The sequence below is a fragment of the Ascaphus truei genome, chromosome 1 (assembly GCF_040206685.1).
Source record: "Ascaphus truei isolate aAscTru1 chromosome 1, aAscTru1.hap1, whole genome shotgun sequence".
NCBI classification, from domain to species: domain Eukaryota; kingdom Metazoa; phylum Chordata; class Amphibia; order Anura; family Ascaphidae; genus Ascaphus; species Ascaphus truei.
The window spans coordinates 451,936,582-451,963,899 of NC_134483.1; the positions used below are offsets into that span (position 1 = coordinate 451,936,582).

The window sequence follows — 27,318 nt, forward strand, 5'->3', positions numbered from 1 at the left end:
TATTTATATAGTGCCATTAATGTACATAGCACTTCACAGCAGTAATACACGTGAGAAAACACTAGGGTTAGGGAGTGATCACAAAAACCACACCAATTGAAATGAAATAATGAATGAATATATGGTAATCAAAAAAGTGGGTGCAAACTGTGAACTGATAAGTGAATCAGAAAAAGGGAGGGTAAGGAAACCACACAGTGGATGTGTCTCCTAAAAGAATTCACTATACTGCACTCCTACTAAATTTTAAAATTTAACTTTTAATATATTTACATAAAACATATGTTACCAAATCGTTGTGTATAATGCATTAAAAATAAATTAAATTATCAGAAACAAGCGTCCGTGTCAGTGAATGTGCGTTGGAATAATCTCAGGCAGCAAATAGTATACGAGATAGTAAGACACAAGACGCTGATAGTCAGGGTTTAAACCCCTCTGGGACGACTATGAGACCAGGTGCATGTGTATATATATATATAAAATATGACTAACAAACTCAGTGAATGATGGTATCACGAAAATACTGTAATCCTGCTTGGATTTATAAACCACAGAGCACTTAAAGATGTTAGTTTAAAGGTGTATAATCATACAGTAAGTATAAATGTGCTACTGATAGTGTGATGATGGAGGGTCACTGATTCATAGCAAGTGAAACAAATGTTCACAGCGTTTTGATCAATGAATCATTTTACAGCTCACTCCAAAGGAGTATGCCATGTAGAAAGCAGGAAGATTAGCACACTGAGTGTTATTAATATAACCAATTTCAGATCTACATAGATAGAACCAGGAGACTACAGAACACTACATAAAAGCAGCTCCAAGTAGGAGACTGACAACATTGCGCGTCCAACGCGCGTTTCCCTCCAGCAAAGGAGCTTCCTCAGGGACAAATCTGTCCCTGAGGAAGCTCCTTTGCTGGAGGGAAACGCGCGTTGGACGCGCAATGTTGTCAGTCTCCTACTTGGAGCTGCTTTTATGTAGTGTTCTGTAGTCTCCTGGTTCTATCTATGTAGATCTGAAATTGGTTATATTAATAACACTCAGTGTGCTAATCTTCCTGCTTTCTACATGGCATACTCCTTTGGAGTGAGCTGTAAAATGATTCATTGATCAAAACGCTGTGAACATTTGTTTCACTTGCTATGAATCAGTGACCCTCCATCATCACACTATCAGTAGCACATTTATACTTACTGTATGATTATACACCTTTAAACTAACATCTTTAAGTGCTCTGTGGTTTATAAATCCAAGCAGGATTACAGTATTTTCGTGATACCATCATTCACTGAGTTTGTTAGTCATATTTTATATATATATATACACATGCACCTGGTCTCATAGTCGTCCCAGAGGGGTTTAAACCCTGACTATCAGCGTCTTGTGTCTTACTATCTCGTATACTATTTGCTGCCTGAGATTATTCCAACGCACATTCACTGACACGGACGCTTGTTTCTGATAATTTAATTTATTTTTAATGCATTATACACAACGATTTGGTAACATATGTTTTATGTAAATATATTAAAAGTTACATTTTAAAATTTAGTAGGAGTGCAGTATAGTGAATTCTTTTAGGAGACACATCCACTGTGTGGTTTCCTTACCCTCCCTTTTTCTGTAATACACGTGACAATCATATAAATAACAAATAATACAAATAACAGATAATGTGAATAAGTGCTTCAGACATAAAAGTAACTTTTAGGAAAAGGAGTTCCTGCTCCAAAGAGCTTACAGTCTAATTGGTAGGAGGAACATACAGATACAGTAAACCACTAAACTGCATAAAGCTGTGTCAGAAATAAAAGAAATGGCCTCGCCAGGTGAACGGACCAAATCCTTGAAACATAAGATGGAGGAGACCACGCGGTCACACTAAAACATGGACGGGGAGATACTAAGACACTCGGAGGAGGTTTACAGCCTAAAAGACCACATTGAAGACTTCGATAAGAGAGAGGCGCCGGGTCAGGGGTACCCCCAAAACAGTGGCCCCGATGACTTACCCGCCTCTTTGTATTTATTGCCCCAACAGTGCAGAGCCAACGCTGGACTGGGTGCACAGGGCTCTGGGCCCAATATCAAACAATCAGGACTTTGTACTTAAATTACATTTCTTAACCGCTAAAGAGCAGATCCTATGGGACTGCAGAATGAGAGGAGGCAAAATTATTGCGTTTGAGGGTTCAAGACAGCAAATCTTTAACGATCAGCCGAGAGCCACCATTTTGAAATGCAGAGATCTAAAACCTATCACGACTGTAAAAGCAGAAGGGAATTAAATATCGCTGGGGCTTGCCTTTTTTCTTGACGGTGATGCTGGGTGCAAGCCAACACTCAATAAGAAGCATGGATGAGACTGACTACCTTCTGGAGAATTTGGGCCACAGCCCTGGGAACCCGAGGAGAGACCGGCTCCGAGGCAAGGAGATGGAAGAACCCCGGCATGCAACATTGCTGAGGAGGGCCTGAGGGAGAAGCATGGGGGACAGGAGGAGACCATGATCCCAGGCAAGGAGTCCACATGGGACCACGTGGAGTCAAAACACTGCTCCACTCGGCCGAAGGGGGGGATCCCTCTCCTTTTCTCTCCTGCTCACCTTTCTGCTGCTCCCCAGTTGCCAGCTTACTCCTGGCCAGGTGGACCCCAAAGGTTTTGGACATTTAGGTCGGTTAACAGTTATGGTCCCCTAGGTTATGTTTGGGGAGTTAAAATGTTTAAAATGACATTATCCCTAGACTATCATTTTGCCACATTGATATAACGTTGCTCGTCTTCGATAGGAAGCAAATCCACAGAGCTAAATTAGGGATATATGATCACTGACCAGAGCTAGGGGACAGAGTCCTGTTAGAGTAGTCGTAGTCAAGGAAGGCGGCAAAGGTGCAAAGTCAGGCTGGGTTCAAGGCAGGCGGCACAGGAGCGGTGGTCAGGGCCACAGGCTGGGGTCGGCAGCAGGGAATCCAAAGTAACAGGGAAGGCTTCAGGAACTCAAGGGAGCCAGTTACACATGGAATAGCATACCATGCTCAGACAGGGGCTGCGAGTCACTGACTACTATTTAAAGCCCTGGAACAGGTGCAACCGATCACAAAGTGCAGGAAGCGTTTTGCCAGGATCAAAGATGGCTCTAACAGCCACGTAAGGGCAAGTTCCAGCAAAACCCAGGAGTGGAAACTTTACAATTGGTTTCCCAAGAAAGAACCAAATACGTGTTTGGCCTGGGAGAGACTGCCAGGACATCTGGGAAGCAGTAGCCAAAGACTCCACTTGTACTTTGATAAGCGAATTCATATGAATTGCTTTATAGATACAAAACTCAGATTAGATTGAATATAATTGATCCAAATGTATCCCACTATGTTGGCGAGAATGTGGACAAAGAGGATACTTGTCTCATATCTGGCCTAAGCTCCAGTCCCTATGGGTGAAGATATTTGAATTTATTTTTGACACTACTGGGGTCAGAGTACCAAGAGATCCATGGTTTCTACTCCTAAACAAACCAATAAAAGGCATGAATAAAAATTAGGTAAAACTAATAATATATTCTCAATGCTACCAGATGCCTAATTGCAAGGTGTTGGAGACAGATCAATCCCCCCACATATAGAAAGGTAGATAGTGCTCCTACTCGAGGCCTCTGACCTGCCCACCCTCCCCGTTGGTTGAGTCTCAGACCTTCCTCTTATTTTTCCTGGAGGTCGTGAGATGGGGAATGTTTACCTTCTTCTACAAGGTGCAAGTTGCACTGACTCATAACCTTATTATTTTTTCCCCACCCATTTTTAGTCCTACCTCCCCCCCCTCACTTCCTTCGTGATGCATCTCTATCGTCATGATTACAATTCCTTGACCAAGACTACCTCAGGTAAGAGGTACATTAAGCCCTCTAACTTGGGGGTCATACACAGTGACACTGGCCCGAGATCTATCAAATGGCCACAAACGCAGTAAATAAATTGATAGAGGTTAATGTCAAAAGCCTAAACTCAAATTACAATAGGAGATTAGCCATGTCAGAATAAAAATAAAAAAAAGACTTGATGGGGACAATCTTTTGGCAGGAAAAACATTTTTTATAAGCAGGACCCACCGAATACATTTAAGAGACACTTTCCAAATGCATATTTCTTATCCTGCACAAGCAAATGAAAAGGAGTGGACATTTTAATAAAACACAACGTCCCTTTCCAACACACTAGTAAAGAAAGACAAAGAAGGTAGGTGCCTGATAGTCCAGGGCACTCTGGTGGGCTCGGCTGTGACACTGGTCAATTTATATGCCCCTAAATGAGCAACATGTGCATTTTGTAACAAAGACATTGGACTCCCTAGCGCCATATCGGAACAACCCCTTCATTATTGGGGGGGACTTTAATATCATTCAGGATCCTAAAATAGATAGGTAAACTCTTGTTCAGCAAGCCCCCAGGGACTTAAAGACCAAGAGCTCTAAGCAATTTTCAAACATGACTTCAGCCATCTCTTTTGTAGACACTTGGAGAGCGGTGAAAGGATCTCTGAGAGACTCTTCTGTTTTCCCACCCACAACTCTTATTTAAGAATGGATTATTTCTTCATTAGCCCTTCTTTAGTGCATGCCATAAACCACACCAATTGTTATCCATTTATGGCTGCCCTTGTCCATGACCAAACCACAACAAGCCACATGGTGATTGAATGAATCTATATTGCTCCACCCTGAGGTGAACAAACAGTTGAGGGAATCCCTAAAAGATTATTTCGAACTCAACTCAGGTAGTAAACAAAAGAAAAATTAGTGCGCCTGGTGATCTGTTCCTGAAACCACTCACCGTAAAATGGATTATTAAATAAATCCAAGTGTGATAAAAAAAAAAAAAAAAAAAAAAAAGGGGAAAAAAAAGGGGAAAGAAAAAAAAAAAAAAAAAATTCAGGTAGTGTTAGCTACCGGCCTTGTTATGGGAGGCACATAAAGCCTGTTTGAGAGGTTCACTCGTAGCACTGGCAACGCACAGGAAGCGTATGAGACTTGGAGAGACGCAATTATAAAATAAATATCCAGAACAGGAACATAAGGCCTCCCCAGATCCGGGAGCTCTTAAGAGGTTAGTGGACTGGCAGAAAAGCCTAAAGGAGTTACAAATAGAAGAGGTGGAAAAGCCCCGACCTGGACAAAGCAAAAATGATATGACAAAGGCGCTAAGGCAGATAGGCTTTAAGCTAATACAGCAATTAAGACAAAGCTGGGTCCGCCTTCTTTTGATCAGGGGGTGATTGCCAAGGAATGAACAAATTATTATATAGCACTATACAATTTAGCCCTAAACAAAACTGAAAATAGCAGATAAGTTCTTGGCGGACTGTTCCCTACCCACTCTGACCCAGGAGGGACTTGAGGCCTTAAATTACAAAACATCAGACAATGAGCCAAGGGAGATCGTCAAAAATGTTAAGGCTCCGGGACCGGATGGCTTCACTAACATATATTCCCAAAAATATTTAAACTTTCTTGCCCCACATATGCTAAAACTTTTTAATGCCGTCCTGGAGGGGCATTCTATACCACAACAAAATACCAAAGCCAACATTGTAGTCATTCCAAAAGAGGGCAGTGATTCCATGAGATGTGAGAATTACCGATCCATTTCTTTGCTGAATTTTGATTTATAATAAAATCGATATATAGAAATCTAATGGCAAAGAGAAGAAACCTGATTCTCCCCAGGTTGGTACAAGTAGACCAAGTGGCCTTCATCCTCACGCGCCAAGCCTCCAACAACACAAGGACATTAATGTAATTGGACTATGCCAAGGATGGTAGCCCTGAGTTTGGGCACACAGAAGGCGTTCGACCACATTAGTTGGCCCTTCATGCTAAAAACTGTATGTTATGCACACAGCTAGTGTAAAATTCCCTGGGAGCAGTGGAGAAGTAGCCCGGATAAAAAAAAAATGGGACGAGACAGGGTTGTCCCCTCTGACCCCTCCTCTTTGCCCTTATGTTCGAACCGCTAGTTCAGTCAATCAGAAGTACAGTAACATCAATATCAAAGGCATAACAATAGGTAAGGAATCTTACAAACTGGCGTTGTTTACGGACAACATTATCCTCACTTTAGCAAGTCCACTAACATCACTAGCTAATTTTCAGGCCGTCCTAGACGAGTTTTGTGTTATATCAGGTTACAAAAATCAATGCAGACAAAAAGTGTCAAAACACGCATATTAAATATGTTTATCAGAACAGCTATCCCAAAATAATTACCCAGATTAAGAGGCACCTCGAAGTGAGATAGCTTCCAAATCTCATGACTCGGACGAATGTGCTCCGTCAAAATGAACGTTTTACCAAGGTTATAGTATGTCTTTCAAGCTCTTCCAATCGGATCCTTACAAAGATATTAGAGACCTTGAAAACTGTTTTTTTATTTTTTAAATAGTTTATCTGGAAAAATTAGAGGCCACGGACAGCAAGGGCAGTTCTTATGTTTCCCAAGGAGGGTGGAGGTTTAGCAATTCCAGACCTGCGCAGGTACTACTTGGCAGCGCAAATAAAGCATCTGATATCTTGGCACGCACCTCAGGAGCGGGACAGATGGGTTAGCATAGAAACATGGCTCTCTAAACCACGCTCACGCCAGATTATGGCTGACCAAAGAGCAACATCCGCTCTACAGGTCCAAGTCCCCGACAATTAACTATACAACCAGAATATGGAACTCGGTTAAACTGAAGTTCTCTCTTACAAACAGCCCCTCCAAACTAATACCATTATGGGACAACCCCAACTTCCCACCAGGGATTCAATCCAGACCTACTGTATGACTCTTGGAGGAATGCAGGCATCAAAGATATAGCGGACCTACAAGTGAGAGATAGGCCACTTAATTTTGCGGATTTGTGCAGGAAATTCAAACTCACTCAGTCTGAATTATTTAGATACCTAATATTTAGATACCTACCTTTGCCCTGAAGCAGGCTCAAGAGGGAGTATTCCCGACCTGCACACTTTGAGAACCTTTGTCGATGCGAGGTCTACCAAAAATGGCGAATTATTAAACTATAGTTAGTTCCGATAGGGTCATCCCAGGAACATAAATATGTCTCATAGGGCACTTGATCTGGACGTAGATATAACTAAGGAGAACTGGGAGGATATTTGGGAGGGAGCCTCCAAATCCTCAATTTGCACCAACATTAAAGAAAACATTTACAAAATTACGTTCCGGTGGTACCGATGCCCTGGAAATAGAGCCAGATATACCCGGGAACCTCAGAAAAATGCTGGAGGGGGTGTGAGATGAAGGGAGACATGGTTCATAATTGGTGGATATGTCCGAAGGTTAAACGTGACTTGGTATCCATACATACCTTTCTAGAATCAATTCTGGAATCTCAAATAGAATTTAACCTCCTGTGTTTCCTTCTGGCAAAACCATTATAGAACCTCCCCATGCCCCTGCGGAGGCTGTCTTCCCATGTCCTTACTGCTGCGTGGTGTGTAATAGCAAGGAGTTGGAAAAAAGGAGGCCCCCCACCCTACAAAATGTAATAAAATGGAGGCGAGAAGCATAGAAAAGCTGACAGCCTTTCTAAATCATAACACCAGATCCTACAATAGGGTGTGGGAACTATGGCAGGTTGAGAAGCCTGGGAAAGAGAAGCCCTGGCTCTTATTGTTCTAAGCCTAGAGGAGCCCTATGTCCGCAGATTTGGAATTGCAGATTGCAGGTGAAAAATATGCTTTTATTCTTGCTATTAAAAAGCCAGGACAATGTCACAAGATGATAGAGATGATGCACCCCCTCCCCTACCCACCCATTTTTTCTTTTGTATCCCTCCCTCAAATGTTTATTTTATATGTGTAATAAAATATTAGTACAATTTTATTTTTAAATGACACACACATATATACACACACACACTACAGCATCGAAATTGTTAAGTACAGAATTAAACCTCACACGAAGACCATGCAAAAAGATACTCTATTTGAAATGTTTGGACAAATTTAGTTTTCAAAGCTAAAAAAAACTGTCCAAAAAAACAAAACAAAAAAAAAGAAGTACAAGTGAAGAATACAATCATACCTTTTTAATAAGGGATAATAATGGTATCACCCTTACATTTCTTCAATACAAAATACAGGGTTCTTAGAAATAACATCTAAACCTGTGATATCCAGTTAAAAAAACAACAAAAAAGAAAACAGGTTTGTGTCATTAAAAAAAAAAAAAAAAAACAGCATTTTTAAACTAAAAAGTATGTGTGAGATCAGGATAAACTTTTCTTTTTTTCACCCTTATGATGTGTTTCGGTGCCCCATAACCTGTCACTATGATTCATAACAGAAGCCAAGAGAGAATGCAGCAGATCTAGGAGCCCCAAAATATCATAAAATGCATTTACTGTAAAGCTTCTACTGTGATGCGCCTTTGTGCTTTTGTCAAAAATATGAGACGATGAAGGAGCTACTGATATTTTGGGGCTTCTGTTTTTATTATAGCAATCCCTGAAGATTTCTGATGTAATTCCCTGTTTTGCCAGAGTTTCCGAGTGAGGCTCTTACAGACTTGTAGCCCTTTACATCATGATTCATGGTACAGTTTGCTGCAGATGAAACCGGCACAAAGGGCTCAAGAGTATTAAAGCAGTAATCTGGACTGTTTGACATTAAAAAAAATATATGTTCGGTGTATCTTTTCACACTTCCGGAATTCACTTGCCAGGTTAAAGCCCTTTACTTGTCAAGAGTTTTGCAATGTATTTACTCTATGTCTTTACTCGTATGGAAGGTGGTGCACGGAAACGTTTTTCATTGCCGTGTCACAGGATAAAAGGATGTCCAATGCAGAATCCTAGCCTCACAGGAGCAGAACACTTTGTTGTGACAGTTTCCCGGCTTTCACAAAATAATATGTTGCAGTAGTTATAGGGATGTGCAAACTAAACTTAAAATCCCAGCAGCATTAGACTCCATCGCAGAATCGGATGTGTTTGCTCGCCTCCTGTGTTTTTGCCAGTCTTATCTTTTCAGCTTTGGCGACCAACTGCAGAGACATAGAAGACAAAACGGGTAAAACAATATGCAGGATAGGAAAATATAAATATATGTACACAATTTATATGTGGGTGGTTGAGATATACATACAACCAACACCAGGATTCAATTCAATTATTACAAATAAATATATATATATATATGATTGTTTTTTTTATTTTATTTATTTTTGTTGTTGGTCGACAGCATTTATATAATTTTTGGTGTGCAGCCCTTTTTTGTTTCTGGAATACACAACGTGACAGGTTTGCTCTATAAGGCTGTCCCTGCTGCCGCTGACAGCGCTCATGCTTGGAGAGCGGTGACGTCACCAACTCTCCAAGCATGAGCGCCGGGTGTCCGCGCTATTTTGCAAGAGCGCACGGGGGGCGTTGCAGGCAAGCTGAGCGCGGTTCAAAGTCAGATTTTTTTGTTTACGCTAGCACCAAGCGTGGGTGAGCGTCCATGCCCGCGCACGAGCGCGCTCTCCGCGTGAGCGGGACATAAAAATTCAAATAGCCAGAAGCAACCTCGCCAAGCACCGCACGGTCAGCGGCACAGGGGACTCAGCCTCACCCTCATGCTTCTCTGTATCCAGCTGTATGAAGCTCTTTTTAAAATGTTATATCTATTTTATATGAGGTTTTTTGTTTTTGTTTACTTTAAGAAAATTGGAGAATGAGATTTGCGTTTTAACAAAATAAATATATTTTGGGTATCCTTTTATACACAGTCTATATACATTCTTGTTACACACTTATTAAAGTGTCATGACTTTGGTTTAAATAAATAAATGGCATACCAGATAAAAGGGCATGTTTGTTTCACTGCACACAGTACAAATAGCACAGGGCTGTAGCTTTTACCTCCTTTTCACGGTGACTACAAAATGATCTTTAATATGCTTATTCAGAAACAGGTACCTGGGAGGATAGAGATATCTCTCATATCTTTCACTTTAAAAAGTAAAACGGTAGTGGGGGAAAAAAAACAAAAAAACATGTCAAACTTTTTATTTTCATACATTTAGTCAAGAGAGAAAAAGCGATCCGTGTGCCTGATGAACAATCTGTGTTACCTTTTCTGTTCCACGCTTCTTTTCACGAGGTCGGTTAAGTTTTGCCTGCCTGTCCACCAAGATCTTCTGCCAATATCGCTGCTCGCCGTCCCCTGCAAGGAAACATTGTACAACAGGTATTAAAAAGGAGCAGCTCACCCAACAGGCTGAAGTGACGGCAAACTTGTACTGACCGTGGTGTATCAAAGCATTTCTTCATAAATGCAAGTGTCATTTTTAAAAGATTACATTTTAAAAGGGCTCTCCCAAAAAGTTTCTGAGAAAACCAAGTGTTGTACATGTGCTCATCTAATAAAAAGAAAGGTAAGTGTACGTTGCATGAAAATAAATATATGTTGTTCTGTACAAGAGGAGGTGCCCCCAGAGGGGGGGGTTGAGGAAACCCTGCTCTATGCCTTGGAGAGCATATGTGTAGGTATTCGTATAGGAACCCAAAAGTTGGGGAGGGTGGTGCTAGCAGGGAATAGAGGTAATATATTACTGTAAAGAAAAGGATTCCCTTTTGGCCGCACTGAAGAGCACTCAACAGAAGTAAAACATTATACTTTGTCTATTTAAAAGATAAAATTGGATCCTTGGAAAATGGCGAAGATAAACTAAATAAAAGCAATTAAAAATGGCGGTAGGTGTGTGCTTGAATAGTACACCTTAAAGTATCCGTACACCACAGGTACTATAATATGTTATATACTTTACTGTATGTCAGTATGGTTACATGTGGAATTGCAACCAGAGGAATAAGGCGTCTCGTGGTGTAGTGTATTATGTTGCTGTAGCAGACTTGTACCCCTAAAGTACTGGAAGTGATGTGTGAGACGTCACTTTTGGATGACGCTGGCTCATCGGAAAGGTGTGTGCGGTGGTTAAGTCAGACCGCTTAGGGAGACTGCGCCCGTGGGCAGCACAGCGCTCCTACATGGGAGTGTGTTAATTAACTTGCAACTTGCAGTTTCTACCGAAGCAGAGAGAAAGTATTATTATATATGAGAGCAAGATATAGCACTTATTTAGTTTCTCTTTGCCATTTTCCAGGGACCCAATTATCTTTTAAATAGACAATTAAAGTATAATGTTGTACTTCTGTAGGGTGCTCTTCAGTGCAGCCAAAAGGGAATCCTTTTCTTTTTAGTAATATATATATTTTCTTTAAGTAGAAGTCCTCCCCGGAACACCATTTTTTATAATTAGCCTGGGGTACAGTGGAGCTTTCACCTGAGACACTTCGTTCATCTGACCTACCTCTCAGGTCCTTCCCAGAACCTGTATGTATGATATATATATATATATATATAGATATATATATATATATATATACACACATATATATATATATAAACACACACACACACACACACACACACACACACACACACACACACACACACACACACACACACACACACACACACACACACACACACACACACACACACACACACACAGTACAAAATGTGAATATATAAAGGTATTATGTTGGGGGGATTCAGAAATCACTGTACTCAACCATACAATGTAATATTAGCTCTGATATTGGAGCATGCACATACTTTTTGCGCTACTATAATCAGTCTACTTAATTGGTTTCCTTTGGAAAGCAGCTCCGTTTCCAATCCTTCATCTTATAAGTTGGCTGTATTTCACTTAGCACGATATATTGATTGCTATAAACAGCAATCACAATGTACACATTAAACACTTATCACGTCTTTTGCTGTATATGCTGTGAGGGCAATAGCTACACGTAAATACACATCGATTTAAAAAAAATTCACACAAATCTGATACCGCCTGCATTTTCTGGCTTTCACTTGCCAGATAAGTTCACGTTATACATTTTTTTCCCGCTGATAAGCATTATAGTGTAAACTCAAATGTGTATCTATCGAAAAAAAATATTTAGCAATTTTAATAGTTATGGGGCTTTGCTGCTTTAAAGAATGCTGCATCGCAATTGCTCAGAGAGGTGCATTACCAAGCAGTGCAGACGCTTCCAGCAGGAAAGGGTTAACTGGGACATTATTGACACTTCAAGAAGAGATCTATTGGAGACAGCATAATGAAATAGACTGGAGTGCTCACACCAATCTATTCAGCGTCACCATCATTTCCCCGGCCTCCCTTCAAATGTTAATGTGACTAAACTACCACTTTAATTACTAGATTGTGGGTTAAATGGGAAGCATCAATGACTGAGACAGCCTATAGAGCTCACTATTTTTCTTTCTGGTATACTAGTCTAGGCCGTCTGGGAATGTTTAAAGAGACATCATTTCCATTACAATTTTCTGAATAGATTCCTGGGTTGCTATTATAAAGGGAGCAAAAAGGAACTCATTTCCATGTACCAAAAAAACCATGATCAAATATTGTGTGTGATAGTTCAACTTATATTTTTCATAGATCAGTTTCACTCATCTTAAAAAGGTTCCCTGGTCTTTTTTTGCCCCCGTCAAAATGTATTTGTTATATACTGTTGTGCATACAAAGGATGCTGTACACGACTTGTACACACTTTGTTTGGAACAAAACTGGGTAGTCCATATACTATAGACATCTTCATCTTTTATTAAAAAAAAAAAAGCTCTCGTGATGCCCAGATTTCAGCTGTTTTGCAGCATCCATACGCTGAACCGAGCCCTGTTTCTTGTGCAAATATTGGATTATGAACAGCAATGAATATCTTAGATTCCCACGTTTTTACAAACAAACATTTCTCCCACATTTACCTTCCAACCATATTTGTAGGGGACAACAATGTCAGATTGATTTTCTCTTAGGTGTGTTAGATGACGTTAGTATGTTAGTTAATAGTATGTGCTGTTCGTCTTTTTGAAGCCTGGACTGAAGGATTTACCTGAGAGGATCTGCATCTTCCAGTTGTGTTTATTCTGCAGTTCAGAGCGCGCTTTCAGTACAGCCTGGGCACCCTCAGGCGTCTTAAAACGAGTGTGACACTCCGTATCCCCTTCCAACATGTCCACATACACCACTTCAGACACACCTGACAAGGCATCCTGTTATAAAACAGCATTGTAGTGTAAATGTTCATTATTTTTTTTACTAAACACCGGTATTGGGATGCAAAAAAAAAACCCAGAAAAGAACAGGAACTACCAAAGAATCGTTACATATATATTATTATAACTCTGATGGTACCTTTATTAAGGAGAAAGTCCATGGAAAACATACTATCTTTAATACTGTACATTAAATATTAGGACAAAAATAAAAATGTATGTGATTGCAATGCATGCTATTCGTGCATGTTACAGAATAAAAAGTACAATCACGTGCAGCAGGAAAGGCAGCGAGATTGAAAGAATTTAGGCCAGGATACTGAAATGCTTCAAGACCATAACATAGGGAAAAGATGCAAGAGTATACATAGGAAACCACGGAGGCGAACATCACTAAAAAGTTCCACACCATAACACACATTGAGTCCCTTAGCACAGCTTAGCCTCTTTAGGCAGGATACCTATATGCTAGATCAGTGGTTTCCAACCTTGTTTTGGTTAAGGAACCCAAAGCGAAATTCTAAGGAACCCCCAAACTTCTCTAATAGCAGCTCTGTGATCTGTGTAAATTGTTCTGTATTTGGTACAGTTTTCAAATGACCAGAGGATTGCAGGAAACCCTTTAGGGATGCCCGGGAAACCCAAGACTTCCTAGGAACCATGGTTGAAAACACGGTGCTAGATTATGCTAGATAGATCTTAAAGCAGCAAACACGTCTCTGGAACCGCGCCATGCAATTGTTACAATTTAACCCATGGTAGAGATGTGCTCCGGAACCGAGCTATGCAATTGGTACAATCCCACTCGGGGTTGAGAGATGTGCTCCGGAACCGAGCTATGCAATTGGTACAATCCCACTCGGGGTTGAGAGGTGCACTCCGGAACCGAGCTATGCAATTGGTACAATCCCACGCGGGGTTGAGAGGTGCGCTCCGGAACCGAGCTATGCAATTGGTACAATCCCACGCGGGGTTGAGAGGTGCGCTCCGGAACCGAGCTATGCAATTGGTACAATCCCACGCGGGGTTGAGAGGTGCGCTCCGGAACCGAGCTATGCAATTGGTACAATCCCACGCGGGGTTGAGAGGTGCGCTCCGGAACCGAGCTATGCAATTGGTACAATCCCACTCGGGGTTGAGAGGTGCGCTCCGGAACCGAGCTATGCAATTAGTACAATCCCACTCGGGGTTGAGAGGTGCGCTCCGGAACCGAGCTATGCAATTGGTACAATCCCACGCGGGGTTGAGAGGTGCGCTCCGGAACCGAGCTATGCAATTGGTACAATCCCACGCGGGGTTGAGAGGTGCGCTCCGGAACCGAGCTATGCAATTGGTACAATCCCACTCGGGGTTGAGAGGTGCGCTCCGGAACCGAGCTATGCAATTAGTACAATCCCACTCGGGGTTGAGAGGTGCGCTCCGGAACCGAGCTATGCAATTGGTACAATCCCACTCGGGGTTGAGAGGTGCGCTCCGGAACCGAGCTATGCAATTGGTACAATCCCACTCGGGGTTGAGAGGTGCGCTCCGGAACCGAGCTATGCAATTGGTACAATCCCACTCGGGGTTGAGAGGTGCGCTCCGGAACCGAGCTATGCAATTGGTACAATCCCACGCGGGGTTGAGAGGTGCGCTCCGGAACCGAGCTATGCAATTAGTACAATCCCACTCGGGGTTGAGAGGTGCGCTCCGGAACCGAGCTATGCAATTAGTACAATCCCACTCGGGGTTGAGAGGTGCGCTCCGGTTTAGTTGCCAATGTTTTCTCTTCCTTTAGGGATAGAAAACCTGCGGGACCTGTGGGCCAACAGGAAGCTACACCGTCCTTCTAACGAGTATTTCGGAAACTTGGTCATTTTTTTTAGCTCAGGGGACACCAATTGTGCTAACAATTTAATAAATACACAAAAAAGCATTAAAGCGAACTGCAAGTTCTAGATGTCAATATACAATATTATAAAGCCTCCAAGAAATAATGTTTATTTTGATATATTTTACCACTTAAACATTTGAGGAATATAAAAATAGAATAAATTGGTTTGTGCATCCGGATACCCCAAATACATTTTCTTTCAGGTGGGCTAGGAAAAAGCCGGACATGAAATCTGGAAAAGGTTCCATAAATAAGATCAAGACAAGCTTCCAGCAAGGTGTCTCAATAATATGTATTATCCCCACTGAAAATGATTATGCTCTCCATCAGGGAGATTACCAGCATGTTGCTAGGTAAACACAGGAGACCTCCTTACAGTATGGCAGCTAATGTTGAGTGATTAGATCATGCTGCATTCTTCATCAATACAGATTTTGGTTTCAATCAATTATTTCAATTAGTTGCATTTATACTTTGTGTCAAACTATGAAGCTACATAGTTGTAATGTCTGTAGGGAAGAACAAATAAGTCAAGAATTGCATAGGTTTTTTTTGGGAGGGGGAGCTGGGGGGGGAGGAGAGAACACACCAATTGTCTGTTTTCATTCAAACAAAGCATCACATTTTTAGAACCAATATACAGTACTGCCGTGACACCTGTGCCCGCCCTGGTTAAGCCTTGCAGGAATTTGGTAGCTTTAACTTTGTACAAGCCGTAGTCTTCTGTAATGAATGAGACACTCGCCTGAGACCGGTGGGAGATCAAATGGGGAAAGGGCAATTACCTTAACGTATTTCCGGCCCTGCAGGGGATCTGAACTTATGATCTTCACGATAACTCCGTTTACAAACAGCGGTCCCACTGTCTCACTCTTCACAATGTCCGCTGTTCATCAAAATAATAATAATAAAAATACAATGAGGTGCTACCACTCACAATGCAAACACATTACTAGAATGTTAGTGCAATAATAAGGTGGGTGTTGAATGTTCATCTTTACAGCAAGAAACACAAACATACATTATTTATATATAAAATAGTAACTGCACTCAGAAAATTAGCAACAAAAGAATACATCTTATTTCGGTTCTCACATGCCCTCTCATCTTATGAAATGTCCCTCTGTGAGGACCAAAAGCTTGATCCTTCAATAAAATAAATACAAAAAAAACAGGTGCGACTGTTGAGTCAGTTACGATATTGTTTTTTTGTCTCATGCTTCAGTGGTTTTCAACCTTTTTTTGGTTAGGGAACCCCAGAACGATGGTGAAATTCTGGGGAACACCAATCCTCGCCCCCTGTCTCTAGGGGGTATGACACACACACACACACACACACACACACAGTTCCCAACTCTCTGGGTTTGACCCGGAGACTCCGGGTTTCGGGCACTTACCTCCAGGCTACGGGTTTAGCCCATCTTCTGCAATTCCCACTCCAACTGCTGTGAACACTGCTGCACGGCGACAAATGACGCCACGTTGCCATGGAAATGGGACGCTGCGTGAAGTCATGATGCTATGCGGCGTCACCTAGCCATGGCAATGCGGCATCAACCATGTTCACTGCGGTTGGAGGGGGAATTGCAGCCCGATGACGTGAGCCGCCGCCAAGTAAGGGATTTTATTTTCTCCGGGTAAGTCTTCAGTAGAAGGTGGCAACCCTGGACACACACGCTCTCCCCCACACAGACACATACACTCTCTTCCCCCTCCCCCCCACACACACTCTCTCTCCTCGCCACACAGACACACTGTCCCTTTAATGGAGATGGTGCCAAGAGCCTGCATGATGCTTCCTCTCCCTCCAGTCAGCCGAAAGTTGATGGCAGCAGCAGGGAGAGGAAAGAGCAGTGTTCGGGCGGCTGCTGTTGCTGATGCCGGCTCACTGCTGAGTGTGGTGCTGCTGCGCCGCCGGGCCTGGAACAGATGGGAGAGTTGTCCCAGCTCTCCCCCCCCTGGCGGCTGCAGAACCCCGGTTGGAAATCACTGCCTCAGACTGTAGCACCAAGTCTTTTGTATTTCATTGTTCTTGGAGTGCCAGGACAGACACCAAAGTTGCACAAATAGTGCGTTATTTTGACAGCGCGTATTACCATTTGTTTTACTGAAGTCGTGTAAAATCTGCAAGTATCTTGGCAGCATTGATTGAGGTGGAGAAGTAACGTTAGCTACATCTGTGCGCGAAACTTACTAGGGGCTATCAAATGTTTCTATGTTTTACAACTAGGTGTAAGTAACTTTGGGGGCACACACACACACACACACACACACACACACACACAAACACACAAACACACAAACACAATGTTAACAGTAAAGGTGTTATACTGAAGTACCTTTGCCATTTTTCATTTCAATATTCTGCTGGGCAGGCTCAGCTTCCATTTCCCCCATGGAGGTGTGATTTATTTCACATATTGATTTCTTGAGTGAGGCCATACTGGCCCTTTGTAATGACAAGTATTCAGCCTTGAGGTCCAGCCATTCCTTCCTGTGGAGAGAGGAACAGTGTTGGAGAGGCAATGGCATTACCATCCCCCCACCCAAGGAATTTTCAGAATGTATTCTGTAGCTGCTGGCTGACCAGCTAATTAGCTGTTGGAAGTGTATTAGGTATAGAAATATCACTTTAGACCAGCGGTTTTCGACTTTCTAGGAATTGTGCAACTCGTTAAAAACAAAAAAACAAAAACATTTCCTATATTTGGAAATATACTCATGGTAGTGATTATTTTTTTTTAAATAATTAATAGCTTTCTACAGCAGAATATTTAATAACTACAGCAGAATATTTAATAACTACAGCAGAACATTTAATAATTTTGTAATGTTGGATAAAAAAAAAAAAGACAACATTAAATTGACTAAAGTTAGGCACGTAATAAGTAAAATATCCATTCCTCCCCCAAAAAATTCAGGAAACCTCTGCAAACATTTAGGTTACAAACCTCTTCTTTAGATCGTGAATGCTCATCCATAGTCTCAGATGGTCATAAATGGTTCACAATTAAAAATATACTATTTACACTTTCTGCAGTAACTCATTTCTTTCCGGGCTGTACAACTTAAGGAATATTTAAAAAACAATATTGATTTTACCCAACTGTTAAATGCTTGTTTGGATTTCTGGAGAGCTCTGAATGTGTACTTAACTCCCCAGAAGTAACATACTGTATGCAGGGTATTAATTAACCCATTCCATCCCAGAGGCCGTGCTTTGCAAAAATCGAGATTTGTAGAAGCTGATCTAAAGCTACCAAATCTCCGGGAGACTGAACAGGCAGGATAATGCAACACATCAGTATATTTGTAAACACAGTAGGGAACTGTTCTTAAAATGTCTTGTGTGTGAAGCTTTATCAAAAAGAATGATTTACTATCAAGAACGGATTTGTGTGCTGGCGCAATGATGGCCCCGGAGTTGTATGTTATTTCCTTTTAATGCTGTGTATGAGAGTTCTTGTCCTATCTGTGCTTCTGTACAGGTCTTTGCAAACGGCACTCGATAAACAGGCATTCGTCAGTGTTCGGTGCAAGTTCCACACGTTCTACTCACGCTTAATGTACGTTAGTATTTGTGCTTATATTGCATAAACAAGCTGTACTGCTAAAATATGGCTGCATATATATAATGATAATATCTTTGTGGAACTAACGTCATTCTTTTTTAATTACAGTAAACAAACCACAGTGGCATGTTTCATAAGTTAACTATAGGTGGTTGACAAAAATAAAAACATATACCAAATATTTAACTTTTGCCATCTCTGCAGTACACTAAATGCTGTGCAGTGTCTCTAAACAAGATTAGGTAAAATTGTAAAGACAGTTGTGTCTGTACAGGTCATTTCTTATCCAGAATTTTGATCTCATTTTGATAAATCTAATTGTGCATCACGAATATAATATAAGTATGCATTGTTGCCAAATAGATAAAGTGGAAATACTGGCAATATTATATAAGATTATAAATTATCTGGACACAAAAATACATGTTAACAAATGCAGCAAATAAGTGAAACGGGTGGTTTAAACTAAAACCCATTCAGCCTGCTGTGTGGGATTGCCCTTTAAAAAAAAGTGCCTCAATTTTACTACAACTATAAAAAGGGGTTTAAATAATTTGCATTTTTTTATACTGTAAGTGCGTACCCATCCGAACACTGTTTTATTTCTTTTAAATCTGCCCCGTTAGGGAGGTTTAAGCATTTGAAAAATGAAGACTGTGTGTGTGCGTGCATGGCAGAGCGCGCGCGTGTGCGCGCGCGTTTGAGCATGGCAGAGCGCGCGCATGGCAGGGCGGGGGAGTGTGCGCGCATGGCAGGGCGTGCGCATGGCAGGGCGCGCGCGTTTGAGCATGGCAGGGCGCGCGTGTGCGCATGGCAGGGCGCGCGTTGCAGGGCGTGGGCGCGCGTGGCAGGGCGTGGGCGCGCGTGTGCGCATGGCAGGGCGTGGGCGCGCATGGCAGGGCGCGCGTGTGTGCGCGCATGGCAGGGCGCGCGTGTGCGCGCATGGCAGGGCGCGCGTGTGCGCGCATGGCAGGGCGCGCGTGTGCGCGCATGGCAGGGCGCGCGTGTGCGCGCATGGCAGGGCGCGCGTGTGCGCGCATGTTTGAACATGGCAGGGCGCGCGTGTTTGAACACGGTAGGGCGCGCACTCGGCAGGGCGCGGGCGTGTGCGCGCTCGGCAGTGCGCGGGCGCGCACGGGAGGGCGCGCGCATGGCAGGGCTCGCGTGTTTGAGCATGGCAGGGTGCGGGCGCGCGCATGGCAAGGCGCGCGTGTGTGTGCGCATGGCAGGGCGCGCGTGTGTGTACATGGCAGGGCGCGCGTGTGTGTACATGGCAGAGCGCGCGTGTGTGTGCATGGCAGGGCGCGCGCGCGCATGGCAGGGCGCGCGTGTGTGTACATGGCAGGGCGCGTGTGTGTACATGGCAGGGCGCGCGTGTGTGTGTGTACATGGCAGGGCGCGCGTGTGTGTGTGTGTACATGGCAGGGCGCGTGTGTGTGTGTGTACATGGCAGGGCGCGCGTGTGTGTGTGTACATGGCAGGGCGCGCGTGTGTGTGTACATGGCAGGGCGCGCGCGTGTGTGTACATGGCAGGGCGCGCGCGTGTGTTCATGGCAGGGCGCGCGCGTGTGTACATGGCAGGGCGCGCGCGTGTGTACATGGCAGGGCGCGCGCGTGTGTACATGGCAGGGCGCGCGCGTGTGTGTGTGCACATGGCAGGGCGCGCGTGTGTGTACATGGCAGGGCGCGCGCGTGTGTACATGGCAGGGCGCGCGCGCCCTGCCATGTACACACGCGCGCGCCCTGCCATGTACACACGCGCGCGCCCTGCCATGTACACACACGCGCGCCCTGCCATGTACACACACACACGCGCGCCCTGCCATGTACACACACACACACGCGCGCCCTGCCATGTACACACACACACACGCGCGCCCTGCCATGTACACACACACACACGTGTACATGGCAGGGCGCGCGTGTGTACATGGCAGGGCGCGCGTGTGTACATGGCAGGGCGCGCGCGTGTGTACATGGCAGGGCGCGCGTGTGTGTACATGGCAGGGCGCGCGTGTGTGTACATGGCAGGGCGTGCGTGTGTGTACATGGCAGGGCGCGCGTGTGTGTACATGGCAGGGCGCGCGTGTGTGTACATGGCAGGGCGCGCGTGTGTGCACATGGCAGGGCGCGCGTGTGTGCACATGGCAGGGCGCGCGTGTGTGCACATGGCAGGGCGCGCGTGTGTGCACATGGCAGGGGGCGCGCGTGTGCGCACATGGCAGGGCGCGCGTGTGTACATGGCAGGGCGCGCGTGTGTACATGGCAGGGCGCGCGTGTGTACATGGCAGGGCGCGCGTGTGTACATGGCAGGACGCGCGTGTGTACATGGCAGGACGCGCGTGTGCGCATGGCAGGGCGCGCGTGTGCGCATGTCAGGGCGCGCGTGTGTGCGCATGTCAGGGCGCGCGTGTGTGCGCATGTCAGGGCGCGCGTGTGTGCGCATGTCAGGGCGCGCGTGTGTGCGCATGTCAGGGCGCGCGTGTGTGCGCATGGCAGGGCGCGCGTGTGTGCGCATGGCAGGGCGCGCATGGCAGGGCGTGGGCGCGCATGGCAGGGCGTGGGCGCGCATGGCAGGGCGTAAGCGCGCATGGCAGAGCGCGGGCGCGTGCGCGCATGGCAGGGCGCGGGCGTGTTTGAACATGGCAGGGCGCGCGTGTGTGCGCGCTCGGCAGGGCGCGGGCGCGCTCGGCAGGGCGCGGGCGTGTGCGCGCTGGCAGGGCGTGTGCACGCACGGCAGGGCGCGTGCGTGTGCACGCACGGCAGGGCGCGGGCATGGCAGGGCTCGCGTGTTTGAGCATGGCAGGGCGCGCGTGTATGTACATGGCAGGGCGCGCGTGTGTACCTGTCAGGGCGCGCGTGTGTGCGCATGGCAGGGCGCGCGTTTGCGCGCATGTCAGGGCGCGCGTGTGTGCGCATGGCAGGGCGCGCGTGTGTGCGCATGGCAGGGCGCGCGTGTGCGCACATGGCAGGGCGCGCGTGTGCGCACATGGCAGGGCGCGCGTGTGTACATGGCAGGGCGCGCGCGTGTGCGCATGTCAGGGCGCGCGTGTGCGCATGTCAGGGCGCGCGTGTGTACGCATGTCAGGGTGCGCGTGTGTGCGCATGTCAGGGCGCGCGTGTGTGCGCATGTCAGGGCGCGCGTGTGTGCGCATGTCAGGGCGCGCGTGTGTGCGCATGTCAGGGTGCGCGTGTGTGCGCATAGCAGGGCGCGCATGGCAGGGCGCGCATGGCAGGGCGTGGGCGCGCATGGCAGGGCGCGCGTGTGCGCGCATGGCAGGGCGCGCGTGTGCGCGCATGGCAGGGCGCGCGTGTGCGCGCATGGCAGGGCGCGTGTTTGAACATGGCAGGGCGCGCGTGTGCACATGGCAGGGCGCGCGTGTGTGTACATGGCTGGGCGCGCGTGTGTGTGTACATGGCTGGGCGTGTGTGTGTGTGTACATGGCTGGGCGTGTGTGTGTGTACATGGCTGGGCGTATGTGTGTGTACATGGCTGGGCGTGTGTGTGTACATGGCTGGGCGTGTGTGTGTACATGGCTGGGCGTGTGTGTGTACATGGCTGGGCGTGTGTCTTTATTTATATAGCGCCATTAATGTACATAGCGCTTCACAGTAGTAATACATGTCGTAATCAAATAAATAACAGATAATATAAATAACAGATCATGGGAATAAATGCTTTAGACATAAAAGTAACATTAAGGAAGAGGAGTCCCTGCCCCGAGGAGCTTACAGTCGAATTGGTAGGTAGGGAGAACGTACAGAGACAGTAGGAGGGAGTTCTGGTAAGTGCGTCTGCAGGGGCCCAAGCTTTATGTATCATGTGTTCAGAATATCCACAGTGCTATTCATATGCTTCTTTAAGCAAGTGGGTCTTAAGGTGGGTCTTAAATGTGGATAGAGAGGGGGCTAGTCGGGTATTGAGGGGAAGGGCATTCCAGAGGTGTGGGGCAGTCAGTGAAAAAGGTTTAATGCGGGAGAGGGCTTTAGATACAAAGGGGGTAGAAAGAAGACATCCTTGAGAAGAACGCAAGAGTCTGGATGGTGCATAACGAGAAATTAGGTCTGAGATGTAAGGAGGGGCAGAAGAGTGTAAAGCTTTAAAAGTGAGGAGAAGAATGGAGTGTGAGATGCGGGATTTGATCGGAAGCCAGGAGAGGGATTTCATGAGGAGAGATGCTGAGACAGATCTAGGAAAGAGTAGAGTGATTCTGGCAGCAGCGTTTAGGATAGATTGTAGGGGAGACAGGTGAGAGGCAGGAAGGCCGGACAGCAAGAGGTTACAGTAATCAAGACGGGGGAGAATGAGGGCCTGAGTCAGAGTTTTAGCAGTCGAGCAACAGAGGAAAGGGCGTATTTTTGTTATATTGCAGAGGAAAAAGCGACAAGTTTTAGAAATGTTTTGAATGTGAGGGGCGAATGTGAGAGAGGAGTCGAGTGTGACCCCTAGGCAGCTTGCATGTGCTACTGGGTGAATGATAGTAGTGTGTGAACATGGCTGGGCGTGTGTGTGTACATGGCTGGGCGTGTGTGTGTGTACATGGCTGGGCGTGTGTGTGTACATGGCTGGGCGTGTGTGTACATGGCTGGGCGTGTGTGTGTGTGTGTGTGTGTATATGGCTGGGCGTGTGTGTGTATGTACATGGCTGGACGTGTGTGTGTGTGTGTGTGTGTGTGTGTGTACATGGCTGGGCGTGTGTGTGTGTGTACACGGCTGGGCGTGTGTGTGTGTACATGGCTGAGCGTGTGTGTGTGTGTGTGTGTGTGTACATGGCTGGGCGTGTGTGTGTACATGGCTGGGCGTGTGTGTGTGTACATGGCTGGGCATGTGTGTGTGTGTGTCTGTGTACATGGCGGGGCGTGTATGTGTGTGTGTGTGTGTGTACATGGCTGGGCATGTGTGTGTGTGTGTGTACATGGCTGGGCGTGTGTGTACATGGCTGGGCATGTGTGTGTGTGTGTGTACATGGCTGGGCGTGTGTGTACATGGCTGGGCGTGTGTGTGTGTGTACATGGCTGGGCGTGCGTGTGTGTTCATGGCTGGGCGTGTGTGTGTGTGTGTGTGTACATGGCTGGGCGTGTGTACATGGCTGAGCGTGTGTGTGTGTGTGTGTACATGGCTGGGCGTGTGTGTGTGTTCATGGCTGGGCGTGTGTGTGTGTGTTCATGGCTGGGCGTGTGTGTGTGTGAACATGGCTGGGCGTGTGTGTGTGTGAACATGGCTGGGCGTGTGTGTGTGTGTACATGGCTGGGCGTGTGTGTGTGTGTACATGGCTGGGCGTGTGTGTGTGTACATGGCTGGGCGTGTGTGTGTGTACATGGCTGGGCGTGTGTGTGTGTACATGGCTGGGCGTGTGTGTGTGTACATGGCTGGGCGTGTGTGTGTGTACATGGCTGGGCGTGTCTGTGTGTGTGTGTACATGGCTGGGCGTGTGTGTGTGTGTGTTCATGGCTGGGCGTGTGTGTGTGTTCATGGCTGGGTGTGTGTGTGTGTACATGGCTGGGCGTGTGTGTGTGTACATGGCTGGGCGTGTGTGTGTGTGTACATGGCTGGGCGTGTGTGTGTGTGTGTGTGTGTACATGGCTGGGCGTGTGTGTGTACATGGCTGGGCGTGTGTGTGTACATGGCTGGGCGTGTGTGTGTACATGGCTGGGCGTGTGTGTGTGTGTGTGTGTGTGTGTACATGGCTGGGCGTGTGTGTGTACATGGCTGGGCGTGTATGTGTGTGTACATGGCTGGGCGTGTGTGTGTGTACATGGCTGGGCGTGTATGTGTGTGTACATGGCTGGGCGTGTGTGTGTGTACACGGCTTGGCGTGTGTGTACGTACATGGCTGGGCGTGTGTGTGTGTGTGTACATGGCTGGGCGTGTGTGTGTGTGTGTGTGTGTGTGTGTACATGGCTGGGCGTGTGTGTGTACATAGCTGGGCGTGTGCGTGTGTGTACATAGCTGGGCGTGTGCGTGTGTGTACATGGCTGGGCGTGTGTGTGTTTGTACATGGCTGGGAGTGTGTGTATGTGTGTGTGTGACAAAGGCAATGCTGCACACCACAATACAAAAAACAGTTGATAGTTGATGTTACCGGTGCTCCTGGAACAGGGGAGTTCCTGACAATGACAAGCTCCAAAGCAGACAAAAAAGGAGAAGGATCCAGGGCACTACGGATTTTCAAAACAATTTATTTATTGCTTGTTCAATAAATTCTTTTGAAAATCCGTAGTGCCCTGGAACCTTCTCCTTTTTGTGTGTGTGTGTGTGTGTGTGTGTGTACATGGCTGGGCGTGTGTGTGTGTACATGGCTGGGCGTGTGTGTGTGTGTACATGGCTGGGCGTGTGTGTGTGTACATGGCTGGGCGTGTGTGTGTGTATACATGGCTGGGCGTGTGTGTGTGTGAACATGGCTGGGCATGTGTGTGTGTGTGTGAACATGGTTGGGCGTGTGTATATGTGAACATGGCTGGGCATGTGTACGTGTGTGAACATGGCTGGGCATGTGTGCGTGTTTGTACATGGCTGGGCGTGTGTGTGTACATGGCTGGGCGTGTGTGTGTACATGGCTGGGCGTGTGTGTGTACATGGCTGGGCGTGTGTGTGTACATGGCTGGGCGTGTGTGTGTGTGTGTGTACATAGCTGGGCGTGTGTGTGTACATGGCTGGGCGTGTGTGTGTACATGGCTGGGCGTGTGTGTTTACATGGATGGGCGTGTGTGTGTTTACATGGATGGGCGTGTGTGTGTTTACATGGATGGGCGTGTGTGTGTGTACATGAATGGGCGTGTGTGTGTGTACATGGATGGGCGTGTGTGTGTGTGTACATGGATGGGCGTGTGTGTGTGTACATGGATGGGCGTGTGTGTGTACATGGATGGGCGTGTGTGTGTGTACATGGATGGGCGTGTGTGTGTGTACATGGATGGGCACGTGTGTGTACATGGATGGGCGTTTTTGTGTACATGGATGGGCGTGTGTGTGTGTACATGGATGGGGGGTGTGTGTGTACATGGATGGGCGTGTGTGTGTACATGGATGGGCGTGTGTGTGTGTACATGGATGGGGGTGTGTGTACATGGCTGGGCGTGTGTGTGTGTACATGGCTGGGCGTGTATGTGTGTGTACATGGCTGGGCGTGTGTGTGTGTGTGTACACGGCTTGGCGTGTGTGTACGTACATGGCTGGGCGTGTGTGTGTGTGTGTACATGGCTGGGCGTGTGTGTGTGTGTGTGTGTGTGTGTGTGTGTGTACATGGCTGGGCGTGTGTGTGTGTACATAGCTGGGCGTGTGCGTGTGTGTACATAGCTGGGCGTGTGCGTGTGTGTACATGGCTGGGCGTGTGTGTGTTTGTACATGGCTGGGAGTGTGTGTATGTGTGTGTGTGACAAAGGCAATGCTGCACACCACAATACAAAAAACAGTTGATAGTTGATGTTACCGGTGCTCCTGGAACAGGGGAGTTCCTGACAATGACAAGCTCCAAAGCAGACAAAAAAGGAGAAGGATCCAGGGCACTACGGATTTTCAAAACAATTTATTTATTGCTTGTTCAATAAATTCTTTTGAAAATCCGTAGTGCCCTGGAACCTTCTCCTTTTTGTGTGTGTGTGTGTGTGTGTGTGTGTGTGTGTGTGTGTACATGGCTGGGCGTGTGTGTGTGTACATGGCTGGGCGTGTGTGTGTGTGTACATGGCTGGGCGTGTGTGTGTGTACATGGCTGGGCGTGTGTGTGTATACATGGCTGGGCGTGTGTGTGTGTGAACATGGCTGGGCATGTGTGTGTGTGTGTGTGTGTGAACATGGTTGGGCGTGTGTATATGTGAACATGGCTGGGCATGTGTACGTGTGTGAACATGGCTGGGCATGTGTGCGTGTTTGTACATGGCTGGGCGTGTGTGTGTACATGGCTGGGCGTGTGTGTACATGGCTGGGCGTGTGTGTGTACATGGCTGGGCGTGTGTGTGTACATGGCTGGGCGTGTGTGTGTACATGGCTGGGCGTGTGTGTGTACATGGCTGGGCGTGTGTGTGTTTACATGGATGGGCGTGTGTGTGTTTACATGGATGGGCGTGTGTGTGTGTACATGGATGGGCACGTGTGTGTGTGTACATGGATGGGCACGTGTGTGTACATGGATGGGCGTGTTTGTGTACATGGATGGGCGTGTGTGTGTGTGTGTACATGGCTGGGCGTGTGTGTGTGTGTGTGTGTACATGGCTGGGCGTGTGTGTGTGTGTGTGTACATGGCTGGGCGTGTGTGTGTGTGTGTGTGTACATGGCTGGGCGTGTGTGTGTACATGGCTGGGCGTGTGTGTGTACATGGCTGGGCGTGTGTGTTTACATAGATGGGCGTGTGTGTGTTTACATGGATGGGCGTGTGTGTGTTTACATGGATGGGCGTGTGTGTGTGTACATGGATGGGCACGTGTGTGTGTGTACATGGATGGGCACGTGTGTGTACATGGATGGGCGTGTTTGTGTACATGGATGGGCGTGTGTGTGTGTACATGGATGGGGGTGTGTGTGTGTACATGGATGGGCGTGTGTGTGTACATGGATGGGCGTGTGTGTGTACATGGATGGGCGTGTGTGTGTACATGGACGGGCGTGTGTGTGTACATGGACGGGCGTGTGTGTGTACATGGACGAGCGTGTGTGTGTACATGGACGAGCGCGTGTGTGTACATGGACGAGCGTGTGTGTGTACATGGATGAGCGTGTGTGTGTACATGGATGAGCGTGTGT

The 27,318-nt window shown here is 46.6% G+C and overlaps 1 protein-coding gene across 1 annotated transcript in view; it reads right to left on the reverse strand.

The window, feature by feature from the left end:
- Positions 1-8,080: 8,080 nt before the first annotated feature.
- The window catches only part of LARP7 (La ribonucleoprotein 7, transcriptional regulator), a 36,590-nt gene continuing 17,352 nt past the window's right edge, over positions 8,081-27,318 (reverse strand). Inside the window, exons 8-12 of the mRNA XM_075616987.1 lie at positions 17,349-17,503; positions 15,795-15,895; positions 12,974-13,133; positions 10,120-10,211; positions 8,081-9,051 (exon numbers count right to left, since the gene is read on the reverse strand). Coding sequence (XP_075473102.1) covers positions 8,971-9,051; positions 10,120-10,211; positions 12,974-13,133; positions 15,795-15,895; positions 17,349-17,503 — 589 coding nt within the window. The 3' untranslated portion in view covers positions 8,081-8,970. The remainder of the gene's footprint in view (positions 9,052-10,119; positions 10,212-12,973; positions 13,134-15,794; positions 15,896-17,348; positions 17,504-27,318) is intronic.